Below are 24951 nucleotides of genomic sequence, written 5' to 3'. Positions count from 1 at the left end.
CTTTAATAAATGTCTACAATGCACATGCACTTGCAGCTGTAAAATTTACCAGCATATTGACTGAACACAACTGAGTCCAATGATGCACTTCACTCACATGCATACAACTCTGGTTTATTCTCACTACTGCTCTTACTAAGTATACAGTTTCAACAGTTCAGTGACATAAAACAGATAAGATTAATTTGATTATTTAAAGCAAATTTCAGAAAGTAATATTTATTTTTGCACAGTAAATGTCAAGTCAAGTCATGTTAATCTCTATTGCGCTTTTCACAACAGACATTGTCTCAAAGCAGCTTTACAGAAATCACCAGTGAAGGTGAACGGTGTGTGTTTATCCCTGATGAACAGCCGCGACTGTGGCAAGGAAAAACTCCCTTAGATGTTATGAGGAAGAAACCTTGAGAGGAACCAGACTCAAAAGCAGAACCTTATCCTCATTTGGGTGACATCAAGAGTTTGATCATAAATCTTTCAACAATACAGAACACTGGAGAGAGAGAACTAACATGAGCACTGGAGTATAAGAATGTGTGTCCAACCACTAATTATATTTTGGTTTATGTTATTATCTACAGTACATCAGGTGTAATAAGGTTACATAGAAATAACAGGAAATGTGGCAGGGGTTCAGTTCAGTTAAACGGCTTTGATGAGTATATTAATTTGTATAAATGCACCATTTACAGGAATTCAAAACCCTGGTGATGACTCAGTCCAAAAGTGAAAGCTAAAGATAACTGTTATAAAAGCTTCTGATGCATCTCCTTAGAAACTAAAGCATCACAGGAGATAAGACAGGTAAGAAATAGTGTTAATAATCAGATAAATATGGAATGAATTTTGAGTGTTATATTGTATTAATAAAAGACTATCTTTACATCCATTATAATGCATTTAATGAATATAAGTCATTTATAAATTTTCTAAACTGCAGCTCTGCTCATTAACAAACTGCACAAATCTGATAAATGCTTAAAAACATCCTGCAGAAATACTGCACTGTATCTTTACTGCATTATGAACAGTGACATTCATACAGCTCTTTTTATTCTGTTTGTTCTCTACTTTGCTTATGTAGGTTATGAAGCAAATATGTGCCAGTTTATTAAGAATTCCTTGCCTGTGTATACGTGACATAACCTCTTACCTGATTTTAGAAACTACAATTATTAACACTTTCTTTTTTCCCTCTTTAGTATTCCAGTGTGAATTTACAAAAGAAAAAAAATGTAAGCTCACAATAATGAAGCCTGTGTTATTTCAGTGTGACTTCTACATTTTTTAATTTTACATAATATTCCTAATTGGATTGTATTGTTGTGGAAAGTTCTCTCGGAATCTGAGGTATTATTTTATCACTTTTAACTGCATCATCGCTGTCAGGGAGTCACAAACATGTATTTGTGTTTATCACTAAAGAGTGTCTAGTAGAGATGAGGTAGTGAGGTAGATTTACTGTTATCACCGTGAAGTTTAGTCATTTTCTTGTAACATTAAATTCTTCTCATACCACAGCCAAAGCAACGAATGGCATCTGGGCAATTGACGCTAAAGGTCCAAGTGCTTCTGTAGAAAAAACAACTAAGAAGACAGGATCAGCATCCATGCTTCGAGCTGAGCTTGGAAGTGTATCAGCTGCAGCTGGACCAGTTGAAGCCAAGCTGGGTCTGGGATTTGATGCCGGTGCCAAATTCGGACCTGATAAAGCAGAAGTAAAGGTCTTTGGGACTGGACTGACACTGGGCAGGACAATGGGAGTGTCATTTTTGGGAAATGAGCTTAAATTTAAACTTTATTGAAGGTAAACTGGATAATGTTCTTTTTATGAATAAGATTAATGAGCTAATTGCTCCTACAGCATGGATCTTTGCACTGCCTTGAAGTGGATGATGTGTGTGCATGTGTACAAATCATCTATGTAGCACGTTACTTTTGAAATAAACTCATTCAATAAATAAACTCATTTCTTTGCAAGTTCTTTATTTTGGTCAATGACTGGATTTGTGTGATTTTTGTTACAATAAAGAATTAAAAGTTCTTTTTTTTCTTGTTAGAAATACATCACGATTATTTGTGCTTCAGCAGTAAGAAGAAAAAAAAACGAGGTTTTCAGAAAGTAATCTCCCGGCTCACGTGACTGATGGCTTCAGTGATGCTAGAGGAAACAAATAAAAAATAAGTGTAATTAGAAATATAAAAAGAAATGACTGGTGGTGTTTCATTCCAGATTCAGTTCTGAAAAAGTGAAATTCATTAAATACCTCTCAACCTCCAAACCACACTCGCACAGATTCACTAACACCTGCAGGTGAGAACGAGTGACAACAAACTGCAGAGAGAGAGAGCGAGAGAGAGAGAGAGAGAGAGAGAGAGAGATGAGTCAAGGACCCATTAGGAGATAGAGACATGGGGCAGGACCCCTGATACAAAATGTGTTAAACACAGCCCCTGATATTAATAGAAAGCAATAATATTACGTTAGTTATATGAAGAAAATTAAAACTGTAACTCTATTAAAACTTTCTTTTTACTATCTGGTGGACTATTATACCTTTACATGAACATCAGCTTTAATTTTAAAAGAACTTTAATGTAATAATTATAATCTTTATAAAATTAAATATTTTATCTTTGATGTTTGTGCCGGGTGTTGAAGACCCCTGGTTGAAGATCCATGGTTTAACCTTACAAATGATATATTAATGCTGTTAACATTAATGATGATGTAAATGCTTGTGTTCTCCCACAATGCTCACTCCGCCTCTGGCCTTATTGCCATTATTCCATATATCTATGGTCTTGCCACCATTGTAGATCCCCCAAGTCCCCCTCGGCCTTGCCGTTGTCATCACTTCACCCCCATCGCTGGTCAATCCCGGTTCCTGGACTTGCTCCATTTTAAAACAGAACTTTTTTACACTTTAAGTCTGGTAAGTAAACAAAAACACACCTACACTAAATGGACACTAGTATTAGGATACATGATTTGGGAGACCCAAACCTGTTCCAGCATGACAATGCCCCTGTGCACAAAGCCAGCTTCATAAAGATCCGGTGTTGGAAGAGTGGAAGATCCTGAGGGACCCACTATAGAGCCCTGATCTTAACTCTATTGAACACCTTTGGGATAAATTGACCACAAACACATAATGCATATAATGTATATGCTGCATGTATATACTTACCGGCTCCTTCTCCCAGTTGAAGAGATTTTTCTTGAAATGCTCAGCCACCACTTTGAGTTCGTAAGTGCGAGTCACCTCGTGTTTTCTGGTAAGAACTTGTAAAGCGTTTGTACGCTCAGCAATCTTCTGCAGTGCCTCATCCATCATCTTCCTCTTCTACAAATGTGATTGCATTATACAATTTTAATCTAAACAGACAAAAGCGACTGCTACATAATAATATGTAAATTATCACAAAATAAAAAATCTCAACACCCAAATATGCGTGACGCATGTGTGAGTGGTTTTATTTTATATAATGGGTGGGATTAAGCCCCCACGTTTGGGACTCACAGATGAAAACCTGCCTAATTAAAATGTTCCTGACAACAGTGTGCTACAAAGCTACATAGGTATTTTAGGAAAGAAGACACTTTGCGCTTCACTATGCAGAGTTTATTTTGCTCAAAAAGATAATAAATTATAGGCACTGAAATTCCTAAAATAAAAATGTTCTGCATTTACATTTTATTTAAATTTTTATTTATTTTATTTCATATAAACTGTATGTACGTACATGAAATCAGTCTTGGAGCAAAACAGTGTGTCTTTTAAGAATGTCTTATGTAGGATTGAGCGTAACTTTCAACTTAATTCCGTTTTAACAATGGGCATTGTCTCAAAGCAGCTTTACAAAGAGTATAAGTTTGTTCCTTGTAATTGTAAATTTTTCCCTAATAAGTAAGTCAGTGGGGACTGTGGCAAAAAACAAATCTCCCTGAGATGGCCTGAGGAGGAAACTTCAAGATGATCTTGCTTTGTAAAAATCAAGAGTTATAGTCTGATTTATATTAAGTTTGTAATCTGGCGTACTGGTGTAGATTTATTCATTGCTAAAAACTCAAAGCACTTTTCTACGCCGCTCTGGACACAGACGTCTGCTAAATGCAGCAAAGGTAAATGTAAGAAGAAACCTCATTCTCCTCTGGGTGGCACTCTACTGTTCTGCTGCAACCGTTTCTGGGATTTTAAAACTAAAAGGGAGGTTTGAGATTGGCCTTTAGTTGAACAGCCATAAACAACTTTTCATCACTTCACCACATCACCTGTTCATCATGTAGTATTTTAGCGTAACAGCTCCACACTGTTTTTTATTTATATATTACAGGGTTATTTTGATGTATCCATATTTAAGTCAGGGTGTGGATACGGTGAGAGTGAATCTGTTCAGAATTCAGAACGGTAAATAATGCAGTACAGTAAGAAGAGGATTACTCACATTTTTAAGATCCTCATATTGCTTTTGCAGGGACTGACGTTTTTCCGGGTCCTGTTCATTTTTCACCTTGTTTTCTTGGAGTATCAGAGGAACTTCTGTAATGTCTACAACATCCGATACTTCAATATGCACGAGCTGGGACGTGTAGGTCTCGCTGACCGAGCCGGGGGAGCCTCCAAAAAATTCACTCAACATTAACTTCATTATGCTCTAAAAAACACACCCAGTGAGGAAGAAGAAATAAGACACTCGTTTTATTTGCAACATTACCATTAACATTTATTTTTCATAAAAAAATTCAACGTTGGTGATTATAATGTGGAATAAAAGCTTTTTGGAATTTGTGTTACTGTTTCAATGTTTTGGATTTTCTTTAAATCATGTACCGCTTCACTTTTTGAATTAAAATATCATAATGATATAATACTTTTATTTATTTTATTTATACACACCTTGTCCCCATAGTTACACGGTGTCTCAGCCACGCCGACCTTCTTCGCATCCTTACTCACTTTTTTCTCCAGGTAGGAAAACTGCTCTCCAAATGAAGTCATGGTGAGTTTTACCTTTAAAGCGAAATGAAGAAGTAAACGAGTGGTGCTTAATTTAAATACTTTACAAAATCTGTACAAATTCTAAGTACATCTTATTGGTGTAAAAAGTGGGATTAAAGTATGAATTCCTCAAATAATGCTCTAAACTCTTACTGTGTCCATGTGCTGTAGCCAGTTAATGCTGAAGAGATCAGACAGGAAGGTATTTCTTTCCTTGTCGAAGAAACAAGCATAGGTATATTCATCAGGCCTGCACGAAGAAACTGCATACACTGAAAGAAAAAAAGATGAAGCCCTTTAAGACACGTGAGAAGAACAAACCTGAACATCAGATGCAGGACTTTACAGAAAACCTATTCCGATTCATATCGCACTAACCGTTGCTGTCAGACAGATGATTCAGCATTGATCCAGAATGACACGATTCCAAATAAATGACCATCTGCAAACACACAAACACACACACACAAAAAACTATAAATGCACAACAATAAACACATTTTCTTTACATAACTCCAGACTACAAAATGACCACTGAGGACTACAACACCCAGTCATCACCATCGCTATCACTTTCAACCTCGTTCTGATTACACACATACACACACACACACACACACACACACACACACACACACACACACACATACACACACACAGTAAATATAATGACTCATTTCATCAGTACACTCAGATCCTTTTTCTGTAGTTTCAGCATCACGTATCTCTGGGTGTGTGCTTGTTTCTGATTCCTGTTTTTTTTTGTCCACACTAGTTTCTGTTGTTTGTTGAACCCCGGACCGTTACCTGTTGTTAGACTATACTGTTGTCGAACCCTTTGGATTTGTTTTCCTGCATTTATATAAAACTCCTGTTACTGGGATTTGATGTTCCTGCAGCAGTAAACATCTCACACTGAGATCATCACAAATAAAGCTTTTAATTAATGTTGGGTTCAAAACCAATCTATAAGGCAGGTCTGAGTCAAGACCAAGATAATGGATTCTGAGACAAGACAGAGACACATGAGTCAAAGTGAAGAATGAGACAATGGAGGCTGAGTCAAAGGTTGAGACAATGGAGTCTAAATCAAAACCAAGACAATTCGGTCTGTGCAAACAAGAATCTGAGTCAAGATCAAGACAATGGAATCACATGAAGGCTGAGACAAGAATAAGATATTGGAATCAGAGTGAATGATGAGACAGTGAATGCAGGGGACGAGATAACAGAGTCTGAAATCAAGACCAAGAATACAAAGTTTAAGTCAAGATTCAAGATCAAGATCGGATCATTTTAGTGACTCGGTTCTTTAAATCTCGTTCATCAAAATGAACAAATCTTTTTTGAGTCATTTGGTTCCTCTGATCAGAAATAAAACAAAATGTTACATTTTAAATAAGTTGATCCACAACATGTCTACATTCACCAACTTTAACTATAATTCCAATCATTTATAAATGACAATGTAGCTGAAGATAAATGATGATAAACAGAATGAGTAGCTTCATCCCTCATATCTTCTGGTGAGTATCGTTAGTTCTTTGTTCACATGAGTCTCATAATTATTGTAACATAATATCAAGATTTGGACCAAAAAATGCACTGCATAGCGAACAACTCGGCCCGGAAGAGTCGAGAGATGAACTACTCGATTCTGTTTCCTGTACATAACCTACAGAGTTTTTGTGATGCTTTGCTCGTGAGCGTCCAGTCGAAAATGAGTGAATCACTGTTTGAGACGACTCGTTCTTCTGAGTCACATTAAAGACTCGTTCATAAATGACTCATCCCGAGTTATTAGTCTGAGGTCTGAGCTGCGTTTGTGTTTGACCTTCACTGTGTCTAGTGCTCTGATATTGATTAGATTTCCGATCTGTGATATTAAGACAACATCTTGAAGTTGTTATAGACCCAGACAGTCTGGATCTTAATGTTCCTCCTCAGAAACCTTTTCACATCTGAATACTTTACTCCTCGTCCTTGAGCCCTGGGATACTAAAATATAAATCAGGAGATAAAATACGCACCTTTGAGAATTTGTGGTTCTTGGACATGGTCTTCACCGTGTTAATGAGATCATGTGCATAAAGCTGTAACAGGAAGAGAAGATCAGCATGTATTATTAGAAGGAACTGGTTCTCTAATTGATATTGTGTTTATCACTAATCAATTCTAAAGAAATAAAAACAGTTTACTATTGTGATGTTCCACCTCCACAACACCAAATGCAAAAATGTAGAGCTGCGTACAGAAATATGGAAGAGAAGCAGAAGAACATTTACTAACTGTGGAGTTGGGGAAGTGAAAGATCCCTTTATTTCCATGGTCTGATAGGTAGATGAAGATCGAGTCGTTTTCACCACTGAAAGAGAAAGTAGACTTTCTGGACTTTTCAACAAAACAAACAACGCTAGCCGTGAATATTCGGCATTAGACAATAGAGACGAATTTAAGTTCTGTTTTCATAGTATTTTTGTCGGGAAACAACACACACACACACACACACACACACACACACACACACACACACACACACACATGCATAACACTAAGAGCTGTATAAACAGCAGAACGTGCAAACATTTTTATTATTTTTGATATATGTGAAGCAGTGAAGTGAGTGTGTATTCGCTCACTCTGTAAGCTCTGTTAATTAAGCAGTTCCTATTTTTCACCACTAGGTGCAATAAGAACATTTCCTGGTTACGTATGTAACAATGGTTCCCTGAGGGCACAAGACGCTGCCGTGTTGTCCATGCTCTGAATCACATGTATAATCAGTCCAATGGAAAGCATGCCATCACCAGTGGGGTGACATCATGACTAGGAAGAATAAAAGCACATGGAGTAAAACCAGTGCTAGCTTCTGAAAAGCAAAGGAAGCACAGCAGGGATGCAGGCAGTGTGGCATAGAGACACAACAGCTTGTTCCCTAAGGACACCATGATTACATACCTAATCTGGAGACGTTCCCCTTCAGGAAATAGAGCTGCGTCAGAAATGCTTTGGGAACTAGAGTCAGTCAGGCCAGACTGTCCAATTCCTGCCTAGTGTGGATGGTCACAGCTAGTGTCAGAGGGAGGAAGGACAGAGGGCCAGGAGTGGTAAGGTCAAGGCAATAGAACCTAAAAAAGAGGAAGAAATAACATCCACAATCCATCTGCTTAGCATCTGCTTATTCACAAGGAGACCTCTCCTTGGAGGGCTATAGCAGACGAGCAGCTGTTCTATTTATTCTACAGGTCAGTTATGTAGATGTATGTTGGTTAAGCTTCTCCTGGTATGAGGCCTAAAAAAGAGGAGGAGAAAATGCCTGGAGCATCACAGGTTATAGGACGACTGAGAGTACCTTAGGAACATACCCTGATCTAGGATAGAGGAAGGCACCGGCCAAGCCTGGAGTGAATTCCAGAAAAGAAGAAGCCACAGAGAAGGCCTGAAAGTCCCCTACTCTCTTGAGAGAGGAGGTGGCCAAGAGATAAACTTTAATGGTGGATAGAGCTAACCCTTTGGCAAAATGTATTCCAACACTGAACTGACTGGGCAATTAACTGGATCTAAGTGGTGTTGTTTACACCATGGCCTCCCCCAGAGACCTTTAGCGGAGCGCTATACAAATAAAAATGAATTGAATTGAAAAGCTTTGGCCCTGAAAGCAAACCTCAGAAACTGTGAGCCGGAAGAATGGATACATGAAAGTATGCATTCTTCAGATATATGATCACAAACCAGTCCTCGGGCCTGATTTAGGACACAACCTGTTTCAAGGTCAACATCTTAAGCCTGAAACAAGTGTTTCAGCTGACACAGATCCAGTAAACAACAAAACCACCCATCCTTTTTGGGACCTATTAAGTACTGGCTGTAGAACTCTAAATCTCATTGCTGGACCACCTCAATGGCCACCTCCCTCAAGAGACTGACCAGTTCCTGTTCCATGACCAGAGCCTGCTTGGGCCCCAACTAGACGGGGGACACTCCGTCGGTAGGCGAGACCCGAACTGAATCGCATAGCCTCTGTCTACAGTGCGCAGGACCCATCAGGACACGTCTGTCAGAGCCTGCCAGGCTAATAGATAGTCTCTTAAGGGAATCAGTCTCTTGAGACTGACCTCTGGTACGGACTTGCTGACCACCCGAGACATCCACCCGAGACATCTCCCACATCTAGCTCCAGATTTAAATCGGCCTGATAGGCCTGTAGCACAGCCATAGTGTTCAGACAGTGTGCGGCTTTACCCACTGAGGCATAAATCTTACCCACCAGTGCCAAGGTGGTTCTCAGGGGCTTGGTAGACAGCACTGGTGCTTTAAGAGATGACGCATCATCCGGGAAGAGATAGCTAGCAAGCGTTTTTTTTTTTAATCCGGGGCATCGCCCCATAATCACAATCTCTCTCAAACTATTTTCAAATATAGTGACACCCTAAGACTAAAGAGGCAAGAAAAATAAGGCCTAGCCCAGGACATGAACACCTCAGAGTGCAGATCTGAAAAGAAAGGCAAGCCCCGGCATGGAGACAGTAACGCAGGTTGCAGAAAGCGCTCGTCAAGCTTACTAGGCAGATGAGCCTTCTGCTGCTCAGCCGGCCATTTGATCTTGAACTTGGCAACAGCACGGGTCCCTTCCTCTAGGGGCTCTTTGAAAAGGACTGACTGAAGGGGTAGTCTCACAGGGGGGTCGCAGACCTCCATCCCCCCCTCAGAGGAAAAGAGGTGGAGCTGAGCTCTCTCTTCACAAAGGGAAGAAACCAGCAAAAGTCATGCTTCCAAACCTTGTGGTCGGGCGCTGGACCTGGCAGGTGAGGAAGGAGAAAGGGAAGAGCCTGTCTCCAGACCCTCTGCCAGGTCCACTTGCAAACCCCAGGTCCTCTCCATTGGACTGATTATACACGTGATTCAGAGCATGGACAACACGTAAGCATTCCCAAAGCGTTTCTGATGCAGCTCCAGTTCCTTAAGGGGAACTTCATCTATCCATTAATCCATCTTCTATTTCACTTATCTTACAGATCACCTAGAGCCTGTCATATACTCAGAGGACACAATGGATAGGGTTTTAATCCATCTGAGGACACAATCATTTACACACACACAGGGCAGAGGCAAGATTCATACCAATGACCTCAGAGATGCATCCACATCTACAGAGAAGCTCAAATGCAGCATCAGAATATATGTATATTTTCACAGCAACTATTTTAAGAATCGCTCACTGAAATGATGTGAATAAAGTCTTTATGAAGACCTAAGATTGGATAAAAACGTGATCGGACTGAACAAGATGTTGTAGCAAGTGTTGTTATAGCCAGACGTCATGCACATAATATAAACCTGCACTCTCTGAGCAGCTGGTGTGGAGAATTCATCAACACCTTCTGACCTAATCAGAATTCAGCAGTGCTTCAGTGTACACGTCTATTCAAGGTACAGACTAAACGCCACCTGTGGAATTTAGTGAGTAAAACTAAAGGGTTTCTACCTTTCTATTACTTTTTTCCTTCCTGTTTTCTTCACAGCAGCTGAATCTCCACACAGGACAGCCAGAAAGTTTTCAGCAGATACCTCCTAAAAACACACGATTTACAAACCTGTTATTCATTCATTCATTCATTCATCCATTCATTCATTCCAGAACACATTACCTCTCCAGTGTAGTCCTTTAGAACCCCAGGGTAAACATTAGGACCGTTTGGGGCGTTGATGATATTTCCAGGAAAAGGATTTCTGCACAGAAATCAGAATCAGCACAAGAGCTTTATTGTGAAGTATGTTTGCATTTGCAAATCTGTTTTGGTGACAGAAGCTTCAAGCTGCCAAATTTGAATAAAAGATAAATAAAATAAATAAAATAACATAAAATAAGATATCACACATTTCTTATTAAAATAAATAAATAAAAAGTATTATTGCACAAGAAAAAAAATCTGCACATATTTCATTTTTTTTATTGCACAATGTGGAAAACATTTAAAATGTTCTTGAGGTTCTTTGCATTGGGGGAAGAAACCTTTCTTGTTAGAAACTTTGCTGTGTAATATCAGATCAGTAAATAATCATAAAACTAATTATTCATTAGGAAATGTATTATTCTACACATAACATACAATCTTATAAACATATTTGTTTGTTTGTTTGTTTGTTTGTTTGTTTATTCAAGCCTCTACACAGTTAAATACTGTAACATACTCTATGAATGTAATGAACATCAGGAAGAATAATACAATGAGAAATCATAATAATATAATCATAAACACACCCCACTTAATCTCACACTACTTCTAGTTATGAAAGTGATAATCAGATTTAAAAAATCATTCCTACTTTACTACTTCATATTTAAATTTTCAACATCAGAACTGAAATAGAGATGAAACAGGAAGCAGAAGAGTGTTTTGCATCAACATCATGAAATATAGATTTTATACTCACTGCTGACTATAAGCGACATCATCGTACATCATCACCACAATCTGCTGATCTGGAACGCCGCTGCGGTGAGCCACCTGGTAAGCGTGACACACATTGGCCTGGAAAACAAACACTCAGTCAGAGATGGAAAGAGTAACTGAAAATCCTACTTGAGTACAGATACCCCGCTGCAGAACTTACTCCATCACAAGTCACCAATTCCAGTATGACTTGAGTAAAACGTTCGGGTTATGTATGTATGTATGTGTGTGTGTGTGTGTGTATGGCTGGATGGATGGATGGATAGATGTAAGTGTATGTGTATGTATGTACAGTATGTATGTATGTATGTATGGATGGATGTAAGTGTGTGTGTGTATGTGTGTGTGTATGTATGTATGTATGTATGTATGTATGTATGTATGTATGTGTGTGTATGGATGGATGTATGGATGTATGTGTGTGTGTGTGTGTGTGTGTGTGTGTGTGTGTGTGTGTGTGTCTGTGTGTGTGTGTATGTTCAGTATGTGTATTAGCACCACCTAAGGACATCAATAGAAGACTAAAACAGAGCCACTGTTTTATATATAAATACCTGCACATCATAATCTTCCCAGCCTTTAGAACCTGCTGCCAGGAGGATCCACTGTTTCCCACTACTGGCTACGTCCATGTTCCTCTTAAACAGAGCAGTAAGAATCACATGTCACAGGAACAACAAGATTATTCACAATACCAAATTATAAAATAAACTGCAATAATGCAGAAATAAAGCAGATGTTTTCTTATTAATGTGTGGGTTTACTCCAGTTTCCTGGAGTGTGTGTGTGTGTGTGTGTGTGTGTGTGTGTGTGTGTGTGTGTCCATGAGGAAAACTTCACATTACACCATTACCTCTGACTTTTGCACAGCGCTGACACTGGAGACTCCTTCCATAAGTGTTAAATGAATGTCTCCAGAATTCTCCAGTTATTTAATATAATGAATACAAATGTATTATAAATTAGTATATTTAATTATTCTAAATTATATTAATAGTATTATATTTTAACATCATAATATGTATAATAACTTGTACATGCATACAGAAACGCATGCACACACACACACACACACACACACACACACACACACACACACACACACACACACAAACACATTATAATTATTATTTGTAGCATTTAGATGTAAGCATTTTGCCAGTAAACCATAATATCCATAAGCACACTCAAAACCTAGTGAAACATTTTCCCAAAAAAAGTTGAGAGAATTATTATTAAGAGTGAATTGGGCGAATTGGGACTAAATGTGGAATTTGATTCTCAAAAGCACATACTATATTTATGACCAGATGTCCACAATTTTTTTATCAATAAAGTGTATATTTGAGATGGGCCCCTGTATGAAACCGTTACATCGCTGAGCAGCTCTTTTAGTGACAGACTGATACATCCCAAGTGTCTGAAGGAGCGATACAGAAGGTCTTTTCTCCCTGCTGCTATTAGACTATACAACCAAAGCTGTTCCCAGTAAAACCAGTCACCACCATACAACACTGCTATTACTTTTTAAGATGTGCAATAACTTTATCTGTGTGTAATATTATTAAACGAATCAGGTACAATATTATGTGCAATATTACCCGCAATTTACGTGCAATACTACCTCAAAACATGACTTAAAAAGCGTACTTTAGTTTTTTCCTATTTGTATTATTACATTGTACTGTATATATACTGGTATTGTAGTATATGTATATTATTTTTTAGATATTTGCATTTATTTTTATTTCTTTGTTGTTGTTATTATTATTATTATTATTATTATTATTATTTATTTTTATTTCTGTTTTTTATTTTTTTGTATAGTCTTCTTTTTTTATATATATTTGCATCTATTTTTATTTCTTTGTCTTGCTGCTGTAACATAGAAATTTCCCCACTGTGGGACGAATAAAGGTTTATCTTATCTTATCTTAACTCAGGAGATAAAAATTAGACGTCTTTTTTAAGTGTTGTGAGTTTTTTTAACTCACAACACCGAATGGGCCACTGATTTCATCGTATCTGCACTGAGATCCATCCTGATCCATTTATTAGACACTATATCACATTATATCACTACATCTACGAGAGTTCCGTAAAAAAATGAACAGGAAAAAAAACTGTGTGTGATGTGTCCTGGAATACATGACCGTTCTTCTTCTTCTTCTTCTTATTATTATTATTATTATTATTAGCCTTCCATTATATTCAAGCATTCTGCAAGTAAACCGATTTAAACTGGCACTAATGTTTCTGAATCAATAGTTAGAAAAGTGTTGATCTGTACCTGTTTTCTCTCCTGTGATGGCTTCAGCTCAGCGTTCAGTGAAGTGAGTGTCCTGGAAAAGGTGCATCAGGTGTTTTTATATTCAGCAAACGTCCACTTTCGCTTCATCTCCCAAGCCATCAGCATCTTTTGGTTTTGACCTGGACACAAGCAGCTTCATAAACTGACTCTTTAAACTGAGCTGGAAATCGAGTGGACATGTCTGAATATCTGACCAGGCATTGCTACTGCACCACTGTATCTTCTGTAGATCTTATAAACCATATATCATAACATTTAATTTTTATCAGTGTACTAAATGCTACATGTAATAACTTTGAGGTTGGAACAGGGGTGACATCTACACCACCAAAGCCAAACCAGGATTTATTTTCAAACTCAAGCTTATTTTGACTCTTTCACTTTCTTATTGACGCTGAGTATCATGTGCCACTCTTCAGAAATGAAGTATATGTTAAACGGTGGTTGCTCAGCCATTTTTAAGTATTGCAGGTGATTGTTTGGGTGATGGTTGTTGTTAGTAGAGGGTCAATATTATATTCCACATGGCTATAGTTGCAAAGGTTGCATGGAAAGTTGGTTGCTGATGTACAGTATGGGTGGTGTTTAGGTAAGATGTTGCTAGCTGCAGAAGTAAAAGTAATGCTTTTTTTAAAGAAGCAATATCACATGAGCTGCAGTTTTAGAGCGGTGGCTTCTTTATATCCTTTTAGAATTTCCTCTAATGATGTGTATTGCATTTTATTATTAAAATTAATCACTACATTCATTTATCCACTAGTTTTCCTTTAGTGTTGTTTTTTTTTTTTTTTTCTTCGTACAAACATAGTGTGAAAGTGATCATTCTTTCATTCATTTCTCAGAGCCCATTTCACAGAGAAACCAAAAGCTCATGTGCTTTAACATCCCAAACAGGAAGTGATCAAACTGCCCACTTTCTCCTTTCTCTTTCCACAAATCTTTAATTTATTCAATCTTTTTTTAATATAAAAGTAAATGCAGGTCATTTATTTATTATCTGATCATTGTTATTAATCAGTATATGTGTCAGGGAGCCACCAGTCACACCTCCCTCCAATACTCACACTCTCACTCAGCCTCTCCCACCTACAAATCACCTACACCCGTCCTCTTTATAAGGGTCCTATTTCCCTTAGTCCTATTCTCATAGACCTGTGTTGTTCCCTGTGCTTTATGCTTCCATGCTGTCAGAGATACACCAGCCACGCCTCCCTCCTGCACCCAGCACACTCGCTCAGCCTCGCCCTCCTACTATTCACCCACACCTGTTCCAAATCTTCACTCCCCTTTATGAGGCCCCGTTTCCCCTCACCTCACCGTCTAATCTACAGGTTACGCCATAGAAATTTACAAGCCTACCCTATACTCTGCATGCTACTTGTTTCCAGTCATCGCTTCTCTGGAAGTACTCTGCTCCGTGTACCAAGGCAAATAAAGCGTTATCTACTTTACTCTCGGTTTTTGATGCATGGTCTATCTGTGACACATGCTCCTGGCTTCGCTTCTCTCAGTTAAGTGTGCCATTTTGCTCCAGTCACATCTCAAAACTCGCTTTTGTTTGTATATGTAAGACAATAAAGAACATTCTGTATTACTCCCGGTTTCTGATAAAAGCCAAATATTTTACAGTTTGGTGTTATGAAACATTCAGATGTGTGTCTACAACATGCCAAGTAGAACAGAAAATCAGTCATAACTTTAGAAAAGCAATTGTTGCTGCTCTTTAATCAGAGAAGGGTTATAAGGCCATTTCCAAACATATGAAATTCAGTGAGATTGTTTACATATAATAAGCCTTCAAGACTGTTGTCAGTCGTTTCAGCCCTGCAAATTCAGAGATGTAAAGGGGAAGGTGCTAGCCTAGTGGTAAATGCTTTAGACATTTAAAATGAAGGTCATATGTTTGAATCCTGAGCCACACCACGATTTTCCATTTACATTTACATTTGCGGCATTTAGCAGACGCCCTTATCCAGAGCGACGTACAAAAGTGCTTTGAGTCTCTAGTAATGAATAAATCTACACTGGTACGCAAGATTACACACTTGACATAAATATAACCCTAGAATTCTGGAAGTGCTAATTGAAGTATTTCAGGAAGATGAAGGTCTTCAGCCGTCACTTGAAGATAGTCAGGGACTCCGCTGTATGGACATCTAGAGGAAGTTCCTTCCACCACCTTGATGCCAGAACAGAGAAGAGCCTTGAAGTGTACTTACCTCTCATTCTGAGAGAAGATGCCACTCTTGGGCCCCTGAGCAAGGCCCTTAACCCCATATCTGATCAGTTGTATGAATGAAAACTGAAAAACAGTAAGACAATTTATAAAGGCATCTGCCAAATGCCGCAAATGTAAATTAAACACAGAGGGCTACATCATGTGACTAATAGGCCGACGTATTTATTAAATGTTTGACTGTACATTCAGGAAAAAGACTGAACAAGTAAGGCTTTAATGGAACAGCATCCTTAGGTTTAGGAGAACACGGTGGATATGTTTGTCAAACACAGCAAAGCACCACGAATACCTCCTACAAGTGTGACTATGTTTATGGCGGTGTAATGATTGTTCTGCAGTCCCAGGGCCTGGGAAACCTGTATTTATGGAGAAAAAGATTAAATAAACCTTACACCAGAATGTTCTTGGAAATAATTTGATACTATCCATAAAGCTGCTTGAGCTGGGCTAAGATTTTGTCAACAAAAAGAACACTGATCATAAACACACCAGCAAAACAACATATGGTGGCTGAAGAAGAATATAATGAAGATGATGAAATGTTCAAGTCAAAGTTCAGACCTCAGCCCAATAGTGATGGGAAGATTGGATCATTTTAGGGAATCTCTTTTATCCAAATTAACTAATCTTTTTTTGTCATTTATTTCATGTTGTTCCTTTAATCCTTTATTAATAATAATAATAATAATAATAATAATAATAATAACAACAATAATAATCATATCCTCTATGGGAGTCACGTGATAAAAGATCAAAGGTTTCTGACTAAAAGAGTCGAGGGATGAACTACTCTGGTCTTTTTCCTGTACATAACCTACTGAGTCACATTAAAGACTCGTCCAAAATGAATGAATTGTTCACTCCTTCACTACAGCAACAATGAAATGCTGTGGTGGGATCTTAAGAGAGCTGTGCATAAACAAATTCCCTCAAACATCAACAAACTCAATCGAAGTTGTCAAGAAGTATCAGCAAAATCTCTGCAAAATGATGTGAAAGACTCATAAACGTCTATAGACCACATTTACTTTAGGTTATTGCTAAATTTAGCTACCACTTAAAAGTAAATGAAGCCTTGGTCTTGTCAGGTTTCAGGGCAAATTAACTTGTTAAAAATCTTGTCTCATGAGCTGCTCAATCTCGATGCCGTTTCCCAGTAAACACCAAGACCCACAATCCGTCCTCAAAGCACCCGTTCTACTCCGGAATTACATGGAACCACCCAAGGTGTTGATGAGAGACCATCCCAAGCTGCACAGAAGTGTGAAGATCCATGGAGGGGAGAGGGGCAGGAACAGTGTCACTGGAGCCTCAGGAGCATGTTTAACTCGACCGAGAGAGAGAGAGAGAGAGAGAGAGAGAGAGAGAGAGAGAAGGATATGGATTATTAAGTGTAACTATTGGTGTATGAAAGTTAATGTCACTGTGCAGTTTGGACTCCGGCAAGACTCGCTATGGCAGCATAACTAAAAGAGAGAACCAGAAGGTAACACAGACATGAGTGATCTCTGGGATAAGAGACGACCCACCACACCACCGTCAACAAACCTGAGTGAACGTGTGAATGTGAGGGGACGACAGCATACAAATATACCAGTTCACCAAACACTCTATATCCATGTTCCCTCCAGATCTGAGCCTTTACCTAAGAAAAATCTACTGATAAAAGGCTTGACTAAATTAATAAGTTTTCAACCTCGACTTGAACACTGAGACTGTGTCTGAGTCCCGAACACTGGTTGGAAGACTTCCACATCTCACACACACCTCAACCTTCTCAAACACACTCCTGCTGAGGAGAACAAATTCAGACACTGTACATATTGAACCCTGTTATGTTGTGAACTTTTTGAAGTGTACGCTTAGTTGCATTTGTCTTTGTCAGTACCAAGCCTTGTTCCTTTGTCCTTGACCTGATTTGACCTTTTATATGGTTTATGTTTAGCCTTTCTGGTGAACTTCTGAACTTCATTTGACATTCAGCTGAACTCTAAACCTGCAGCATTTGCAGTTTTCCGTATCCAGAACAACTTATAATTATCTCACTTGTCTCACTTCCGGAAAAGATACATTTTTTCTGTAAATGAGATTCAGGACATTCCAACAGCGGGGAACACCTTAAACATCTGCATCATCAAATAGCAAGTTGACTAAATGTGAAACTGGTTTCCAAAGACAACAATTACAGTGACAGAGTTAATAAGGAGAACAACCAAAATGTATAAAAGAGAGCTGAACTTACACAAGATGTTTCAGATCAAATCTGAGGATACTGAAGTGAGACTTCAATAACTTCTCATCTCACTGGTCTTTAAGACTTAATCACATTTTCTTTGTTCTTCATATACTTGTGAGTGTGCTGTTAATTCCTGTTATACAGTTTCATTTGTGCTATTATATGATTCCTGCTTTTGCTTCTTGTTACTAAATCCCTATTGTTTTCTATAATCTGTCTATCAGCTGTGTGTGTATAGTGTTATTTATCTCTCTTCTTTTGAGGGTCACCAATGGCTGGAACCAAATTCCTTGTGTGTGTCAATAAACCTGATTCTGATTCTCGTTAATTTTACTTATTAAAAAATTTATCAACAAGAAAATTCCAAATCATTAAAATTATTGACTTTTTTTATAAAAATAACAAAAACAATGACATTTTAGGCTGTAATTAAACAACACACATATAATATCAGTTTAATCAATATACCTTTTTTTTATCCCCTATATTTAATATATTTTCCTTTGTTTTTTCTTTCAGGGTTTTTGCAGCTTCTGTTTTTACTCCACCTGAAAATGGCACTGAAGCGAAGTAAGTTCACAAAAGAATAGAGATATCTTACATCCACAAGTCACATTAAACATAAGAAGAAAAAGAAGGAACTGATTTTATTTGACATTCAGCGAGTCGAATTCACCAAAAGAGAAAAAAAGCTTAATAATTGTAGCAAATATTCTGAAATATTTTCAGAAATAATTGTACTTGAATTGTATTTTGCATGTAGAATTGTGGATCTCAATGCAAACATTTCAATCAAACGTCATCATCGTCATCATTATTTAAAAATTATCAGCTATTTTGTATTTTTTTTTTTTTAAACTTTTATTTTATCTGTTTCTCATTTTACAATGTGGAGCATAAAAAGAATCGAGTCAGTTTCTGGTCTTACTCATTAAATACAAACAAAGATACGCATGACACTGGACACTGGAGTCTCCTTCATACATTACAGTTATAATGTGTGGCAGCTAATAATTATCTCATTTATACACCTGAGCAGTTGAGGGTTAAGAGCTTTACTCGAGGGTCCTGCAGTTGCAGCTTGGTGTTGCTGTGATTTGAACTCATGTCCTTCTGAAAAAAGATTCAACATCATCTTTCTTGAATGCTTTGCTCTCCATTCGCTAAATTCCACTCGTCCACATCCCACTTCCACAGTCTCCTTACAGAAAACCTCATATCATTCGCTGTACACGTCCCTATGAAGGTCCCACAGAACGCATTATATTCTGTGTTCTAGAGAATTTATCATCACCTTCTGACCAATCTGCAGAGCTGTGCTGTAAATCAGTTTATTCATTTTCATATTTTTTTATATTTATTCCAGCTCCTTCAGCTCTTGGCCTCTTAGACATCATCGATAACATCGACAGGCCAGCAGAAGCGTTCGCTGATGGAGCGTACGCAGATACAGAAACATACACTAATGGTTTTGAAGACAAACCTGGGAAGCGCATCCCTAAAGCCGGAGCTGTTGCTGAGGCCGGTGTAGGACGAGCTGGAGCATCATGGAGCATCTTTACAGTTGGAGCTCAAGGTCCACATGCTTCTCTGAAGGCTGAGGCTAAAGGGCTGGAAGCAGGAGCCATGGCTCATGCTGAGCTTGGAAGTGTATCTGCTGTAGCTGGTCCGGCTAAATTGAAGCTGGGTCTGGGGATCGATACCGGTTTTAAAATTAGCCCCACTAAAGTGAAGGTAAAGGTTCTTGGCACAGGAGTGACAATCGGATCTACAATGGGATTTTATTTTTTTGGAAGTGAAATTAAATTCAAGATTTGGTAAAAATTTGTTTCAAATCTCTTTACTTTTTAACTGATGAATCTTTTCAGGAGGAGTAATAGATCATTAATCCTCATATTCTATAAAACAGAAGTTACTCCAACCCTCATGTGTGTGTTATAGAGTGTACGTGCAGGATATTAGCTTGTTCATAGTCAATAAAATTTCATCTCAGTGATCAAAGAGAAAAATAAAACTATATATTTTTACTGCTGGTTTTGTTTGTATTTATTCTCAATTTTTTTTATTGTTTACATCCACACACACACTTCAATAAATGAGAATATCATTAAAATGTTGATTTATTTCAGTAATTCAATACAGAAAGTGAAACTGGTATATTATATAAATTCAACACACACACACACACACACACACACACACACACACACACACACACACGATATCTCAAGTGTTTATTTCTTTTCATTATGATGATTTTTGGCTCACAGCAGATGAAAACACAAAATTCAGTATCTCGAAAATAGAATATTACTTAAGACCAATAAAAGAAAATAAAAAATCATTTTTAACACAGAAATGTTGGACTACTGAAAAGTATGAAGATGTACAGAAGTCAATACTCAGACGCTCCTCCTGCATGAGTTACTGCAGCAGTGCGGCATGGCGTGGAGGCGATCGGTCTGTGAAGCTGCTGATGTGTTCCAGAAGCCCAGGTTGCTCTGATAGCAGCCTTCAGCTCTTCTACATTGTTGGGTCTGGTGTCTCATATCTTCCTCTTTACAATAAACCAGAGATTCCCCATGGGGTTCAGGTCTGGAGAGTTTGCTCCAGTCACCACACCAACACCATCATTTAACCAGCTGCTGGTGCTTTTGCATGTGGGCAGGTGCCAAATCCTGCTGGAAAATGAAATCAGCATCTCCATAAAGCTGGTCAGCACACGACTCTCCAAACCACCACTGACTGTGAACACTTTACACTGGACCTCCAGCAGCTTGGATTCTGTGCCTCTTCTCTTCTTCTTCTCTTCTTCTTCTTCTTCTTCTTCTTCCTCCAGACTCTGGGACCCTGATTTCCACATGAAATGTTAAATTTTCTTTCATCTGAAAAGACGACTTTGTCCCACTGAGCAACAGTCCAGTGCTTTTTGTCCTTTGTCCAGGTAAGACACCTCTGACGTTGTGTCTGGTTCAGCAGAGGTTCGACATGAGGAGTGAGTCAGTTGTAGCTCATGGAGACGTCTGTGTGTGGAGGCTCCTGAAGCACTGACTCCAGCTGCAGTCCATTCTTTGTGAATCTTCAAAAATTCTTGAATGAGCTTTATTTCACCTTTTTCTACTACGTTTTCCTTCCATTCAACTTTCCATTAATGTTCTTGGATCCAGCAGTCTGTGAACAGCAGCTTCTTCAGTGATGATCTTTTGTGTCTCATCCTCCATGTGCAGGGGGTCAGTGATCATCTTCTGGAGAACTGTCGAGTCAGCAGTCTTCCACCATGATTGTGGAGCCTGAATCAGACTGAGACACCATTTAAAGACTCAGGAAACCTGAGCAGGTGTTTGGAGTTAATGAGCTGATTAGAGTGAGACATCACGAGTCTCCAATATTCAACTTTCTCACAATATTCTCATTTTCTGCTACTGAATTTTGAGTTTTTATCTGCTGAAATGAAAAGAAATAAACACTTAATATATCAGTGTGTGTGTGTGTGTGTGTGTGTGTGTGTGTGTGTGTGTGTGTGAGTGTGTGTGTGTGTAAATATATATATATATATCCTTCTGAACATTAAGTCTCTATTTGCTGTTATAATAAGCTCCACTCAGCGTTCACATTCATCCTCGTGGTGTTCAGTAGTTCTATAGCGGGAGATCTTCCACTCCAACCCATGGAAAGCAGATCTTTATGGAGCTGGCTTTGTACACAGAAGTATCAAGCATACAGGTTTTGGGTCTCCAAGTTCAAATAAAGGCAAAATGTCATGCTCCTGTATCCAAAGATACAATTGTCTGCTTCCAAGTTTGTGCTAAAAGTATGGAGAAGAACCACATCTGAGTGGAACATTCTGGTGCCCCAATACTTTTGGTCATTTAGTGTGTATTATAAATAAATAAATTGGAAGTGTAAGAGCTGCAGCTGGTCCAGTCAAAGGGAAGATGTGGCCTGGGGAGTGTAAAGACGGTACAGATACATTTACATTTACATTTACATTTACATTTGCGGCATTTAGCAGACTCCCTTATCCAGAGCGACGTACAAAAGTGCTTTGAGTCTCTAGTAATGAATAAATCTACACTGGTACGCAAGATTACACACTTAATATAAATATAACTCTTGAATTCTACAAACTTGGAAAGTGCTAATTTAGGTATTTCAGGAAGATGAAGGTCTTCAGTCGTCGCTTGAAGATAATCAGGGACTCTGCTGTACGGACATCTAGGGGAAGTTCATTCCACCACCTCGGTGCCAGAACAGAGAAGAGCCTAGAAGTGTACTTACCTCTCATTCTGAGAGAAGGCGGTACCAGTGGAGCAGTGCTGGAGGATCTCAGACAGCGTGGTGCAGTGCGAGATGTGATGAGGTCACTGAGGTAAGATGGTGCTGGTCCATTTTTGGCCTTGTAGGCAAGCATCAGTGTTTTGAATCTGATACGTGCAGCTACTGGAAGCCAGTGAAGGAGCAGCAGTGGGGTGGTGTGGGAGAACTTGGGCTGATTGAACACAAGTCGTGCAGCTGCGTTTTGGATCATTTGCAGTGGACGAATAGTGTTCAGGGGAAGACCTGCCAGCAGAGAGTTGCAGTAGCAGAAATGACAAGAGAAATACATTTAAATACGGTATATACATATACAAATAAATATGGTAAATACATTTACATTTATGTGATGTTGAAAAGTAAAATTCTTCCCCAAGCAAATCTTGAAAAGAATCCTAGCACTTCATTTAACCCTCAGGGTACAGTCACAGCTCACTCTGTCATTTCATCCCATTTGTTTGTTTGTTTGTATTCTTTTTTTTTACAGCGTGGGAAATGAGTTCACTGTGGTGATCATGCATTTCTGATTTGCAGTTTACAGAGGATTTCCAAACATTCCTGTTTTCTGCACGTAAAACTCCACTCCAGAAAGGAATTCTACCCTGATTGCTCGCTCATCCCAGTGGTCAGGCAAAATAAAGCAAGAGCACAAAGACTAGAACTGAGCGAATACTTTAAATAGTCATGAATGAACCCTCGTAGCAGAAATCATTCACACCTCACTGCCATATGAATTATATGTGAAGGTGAATGTTGTGTTTGGGGCGACTGTGGTGAAGGAAAAACTCCCTTAGATGTTATGAGGAAGAAACCTTGAGAGGAACCAGACTCAAAAGCAGAACCTCATCCTCATTTGGGTGACATCAAGAGTGTGATTATAGTCTTTAAACACTACAGAACACTGGAGAGTGAGAACTAACATGAGCACTGGAGTGTGTGATTATAAGTGATGATCTTTCTACAATCTTTTACAGTCAGATGATGTTGTGGAACCAGGAGCTACTGAGCAACTCATAAAATAGCTCAACATCTGAGATCATCATAAATCCAACACCAGCTTCTCCATGCCAGAACCTTTAAACACTCAAAGAGGTCCAGTGTCAAAACTCCACATAAAGTGGGGTTTAATTGGCGCTGGTACGTCTCTAGATGGTTCGGAATGTTTGCAGCATCTATTTTTTTAAAAGCTCCACAATCTTCATGAGGTGGGACATGACTGGAGCTGGAGCAACCATTAAATAAACATGGGTCTGATATGTTTTCCACATGTGACAAATTTTCTTTACATTCTGGGTTTTTCCAGCTGTTTTGTGGAGTCTACAGCTGCTTCCACACGGAATTCAGTTCAGATTATTATGAAATTAAAGCAAAAGAGAAAACACGTTAACAATGAAAATTCTGTATGAAAGCACTCGTTTCCGCCCTCTAGTGACAGAATGAGGAACTTCAACAAATAACAATCAAATAAATAAGAAATAATTCAAAAACAATACATGATATTAAATTTCATTAAGGAGGAAAGGAAGGAAGGTGTTCTAATTAAATAGGAACCATAGATGAAGAGTGTCAAAACTAATGAACAAACAATTTAATAAATAAATAACTCACAAACTGTGTGTGTGTATTTTAGGTGTTGTTTTTTTATTTGTTTGTATGATGTCAGCATTGGGAATCTAAAAGCAACCACTTTTTATGCACTGTGGTTAGTGGTTATGCTGTGTGTGTGTGTGTGTGTGTGTGTGTGTGTGTGTGTGTGTGTGTGTGTGTGTGTGTGTGTGTGTGTTAGATAGAGAGAGAAATAAAACACTGCATATTGTGGATGTAACACACATTTAAATATGTCACTAACAGAAAGCTCCTGTGTTTCACTTCAGCTTCATGAAATTACACAATTTGATAAACAAACAAACACACACAAACACACACACACACACACACAAACAATGTCTGATTTAGTATATTTTAGTGTCTGATTTTAAATCAGTGATTGTTTTATTTACAGTAGGGGTTGGTTCAGTAAGCTTCAAATCAATCAATAAATTTAGTCAGAACTTTGTACATTGGATCTGTGTTTGTATCTGTGAAATAATTGATATTTATTGGCAGCTCATTGATCTGCTATCAGAAATTAGAGCTAAAGATTCCTGCCTTTTCTCGATCATACAGCGGGACTGTGTGTTGGTTTGAATGTGAAAATAATTATTTTAAATCCACCAATATAATCATATAATAAAATATATATTTGATAGAAAAATATAAACAATGATTACTGTTCACTTTAAACAAATCAGTAAAGAAATCAGAAAGAATGATTTGTACCAACTGAACCTACTGAACTGATTTGCATTAGTGAAGTGCCCTGCCCTTTCTGCCCTCCATGCCCTCTCTGCCCT

At 38.3% G+C, this 24951-nt stretch overlaps 2 protein-coding genes across 3 annotated transcripts; one reads left to right on the top strand and one right to left on the bottom strand.

The window, feature by feature from the left end:
• Positions 1-1969: 1969 nt before the first annotated feature.
• On the bottom strand, positions 1970-13834 carry LOC124388482 (legumain-like). The gene is made up of 14 exons (XM_046853148.1): positions 13749-13834; positions 12013-12096; positions 11439-11536; positions 10652-10733; positions 10489-10574; positions 7293-7368; positions 7034-7096; positions 5382-5445; positions 5157-5275; positions 4902-5015; positions 4450-4659; positions 3192-3347; positions 2268-2335; positions 1970-2161 (listed from the first exon to the last, which is right to left on the bottom strand). Exons 2-14 carry the CDS (start codon positions 12088-12090, stop codon positions 2116-2118), a joined length of 1260 nt encoding a protein of 419 aa, XP_046709104.1. The 5' UTR covers positions 12091-12096; positions 13749-13834; the 3' UTR covers positions 1970-2115.
• A 1295-nt stretch (positions 13835-15129) lies between these two features.
• Positions 15130-20194, top strand: LOC124388511. Of its 2 annotated transcripts, none has more exons than XM_046853210.1 (3): positions 15130-15279; positions 18764-18814; positions 19611-20194. In XM_046853210.1, exons 1-3 carry the CDS (start codon positions 15141-15143, stop codon positions 20063-20065), a joined length of 645 nt encoding a protein of 214 aa, XP_046709166.1. In that variant the 5' UTR covers positions 15130-15140; the 3' UTR covers positions 20066-20194. The 2 variants fall into 2 exon arrangements, with proteins under 2 accessions (XP_046709166.1, XP_046709167.1); XM_046853211.1 differs by lacking the exon at positions 15130-15279 and adding an exon at positions 17804-18358.
• The last annotated feature ends 4757 nt before the right edge of the window (positions 20195-24951 follow it).

The sequence above is a fragment of the Silurus meridionalis genome, chromosome 7 (genome assembly GCF_014805685.1).
Source record: "Silurus meridionalis isolate SWU-2019-XX chromosome 7, ASM1480568v1, whole genome shotgun sequence".
Lineage (NCBI taxonomy): Eukaryota > Metazoa > Chordata > Actinopteri > Siluriformes > Siluridae > Silurus > Silurus meridionalis.
The sequence above is the reverse complement of the archived record's forward strand: the minus strand, read 5'-3'. Positions and strand labels throughout refer to the sequence as shown.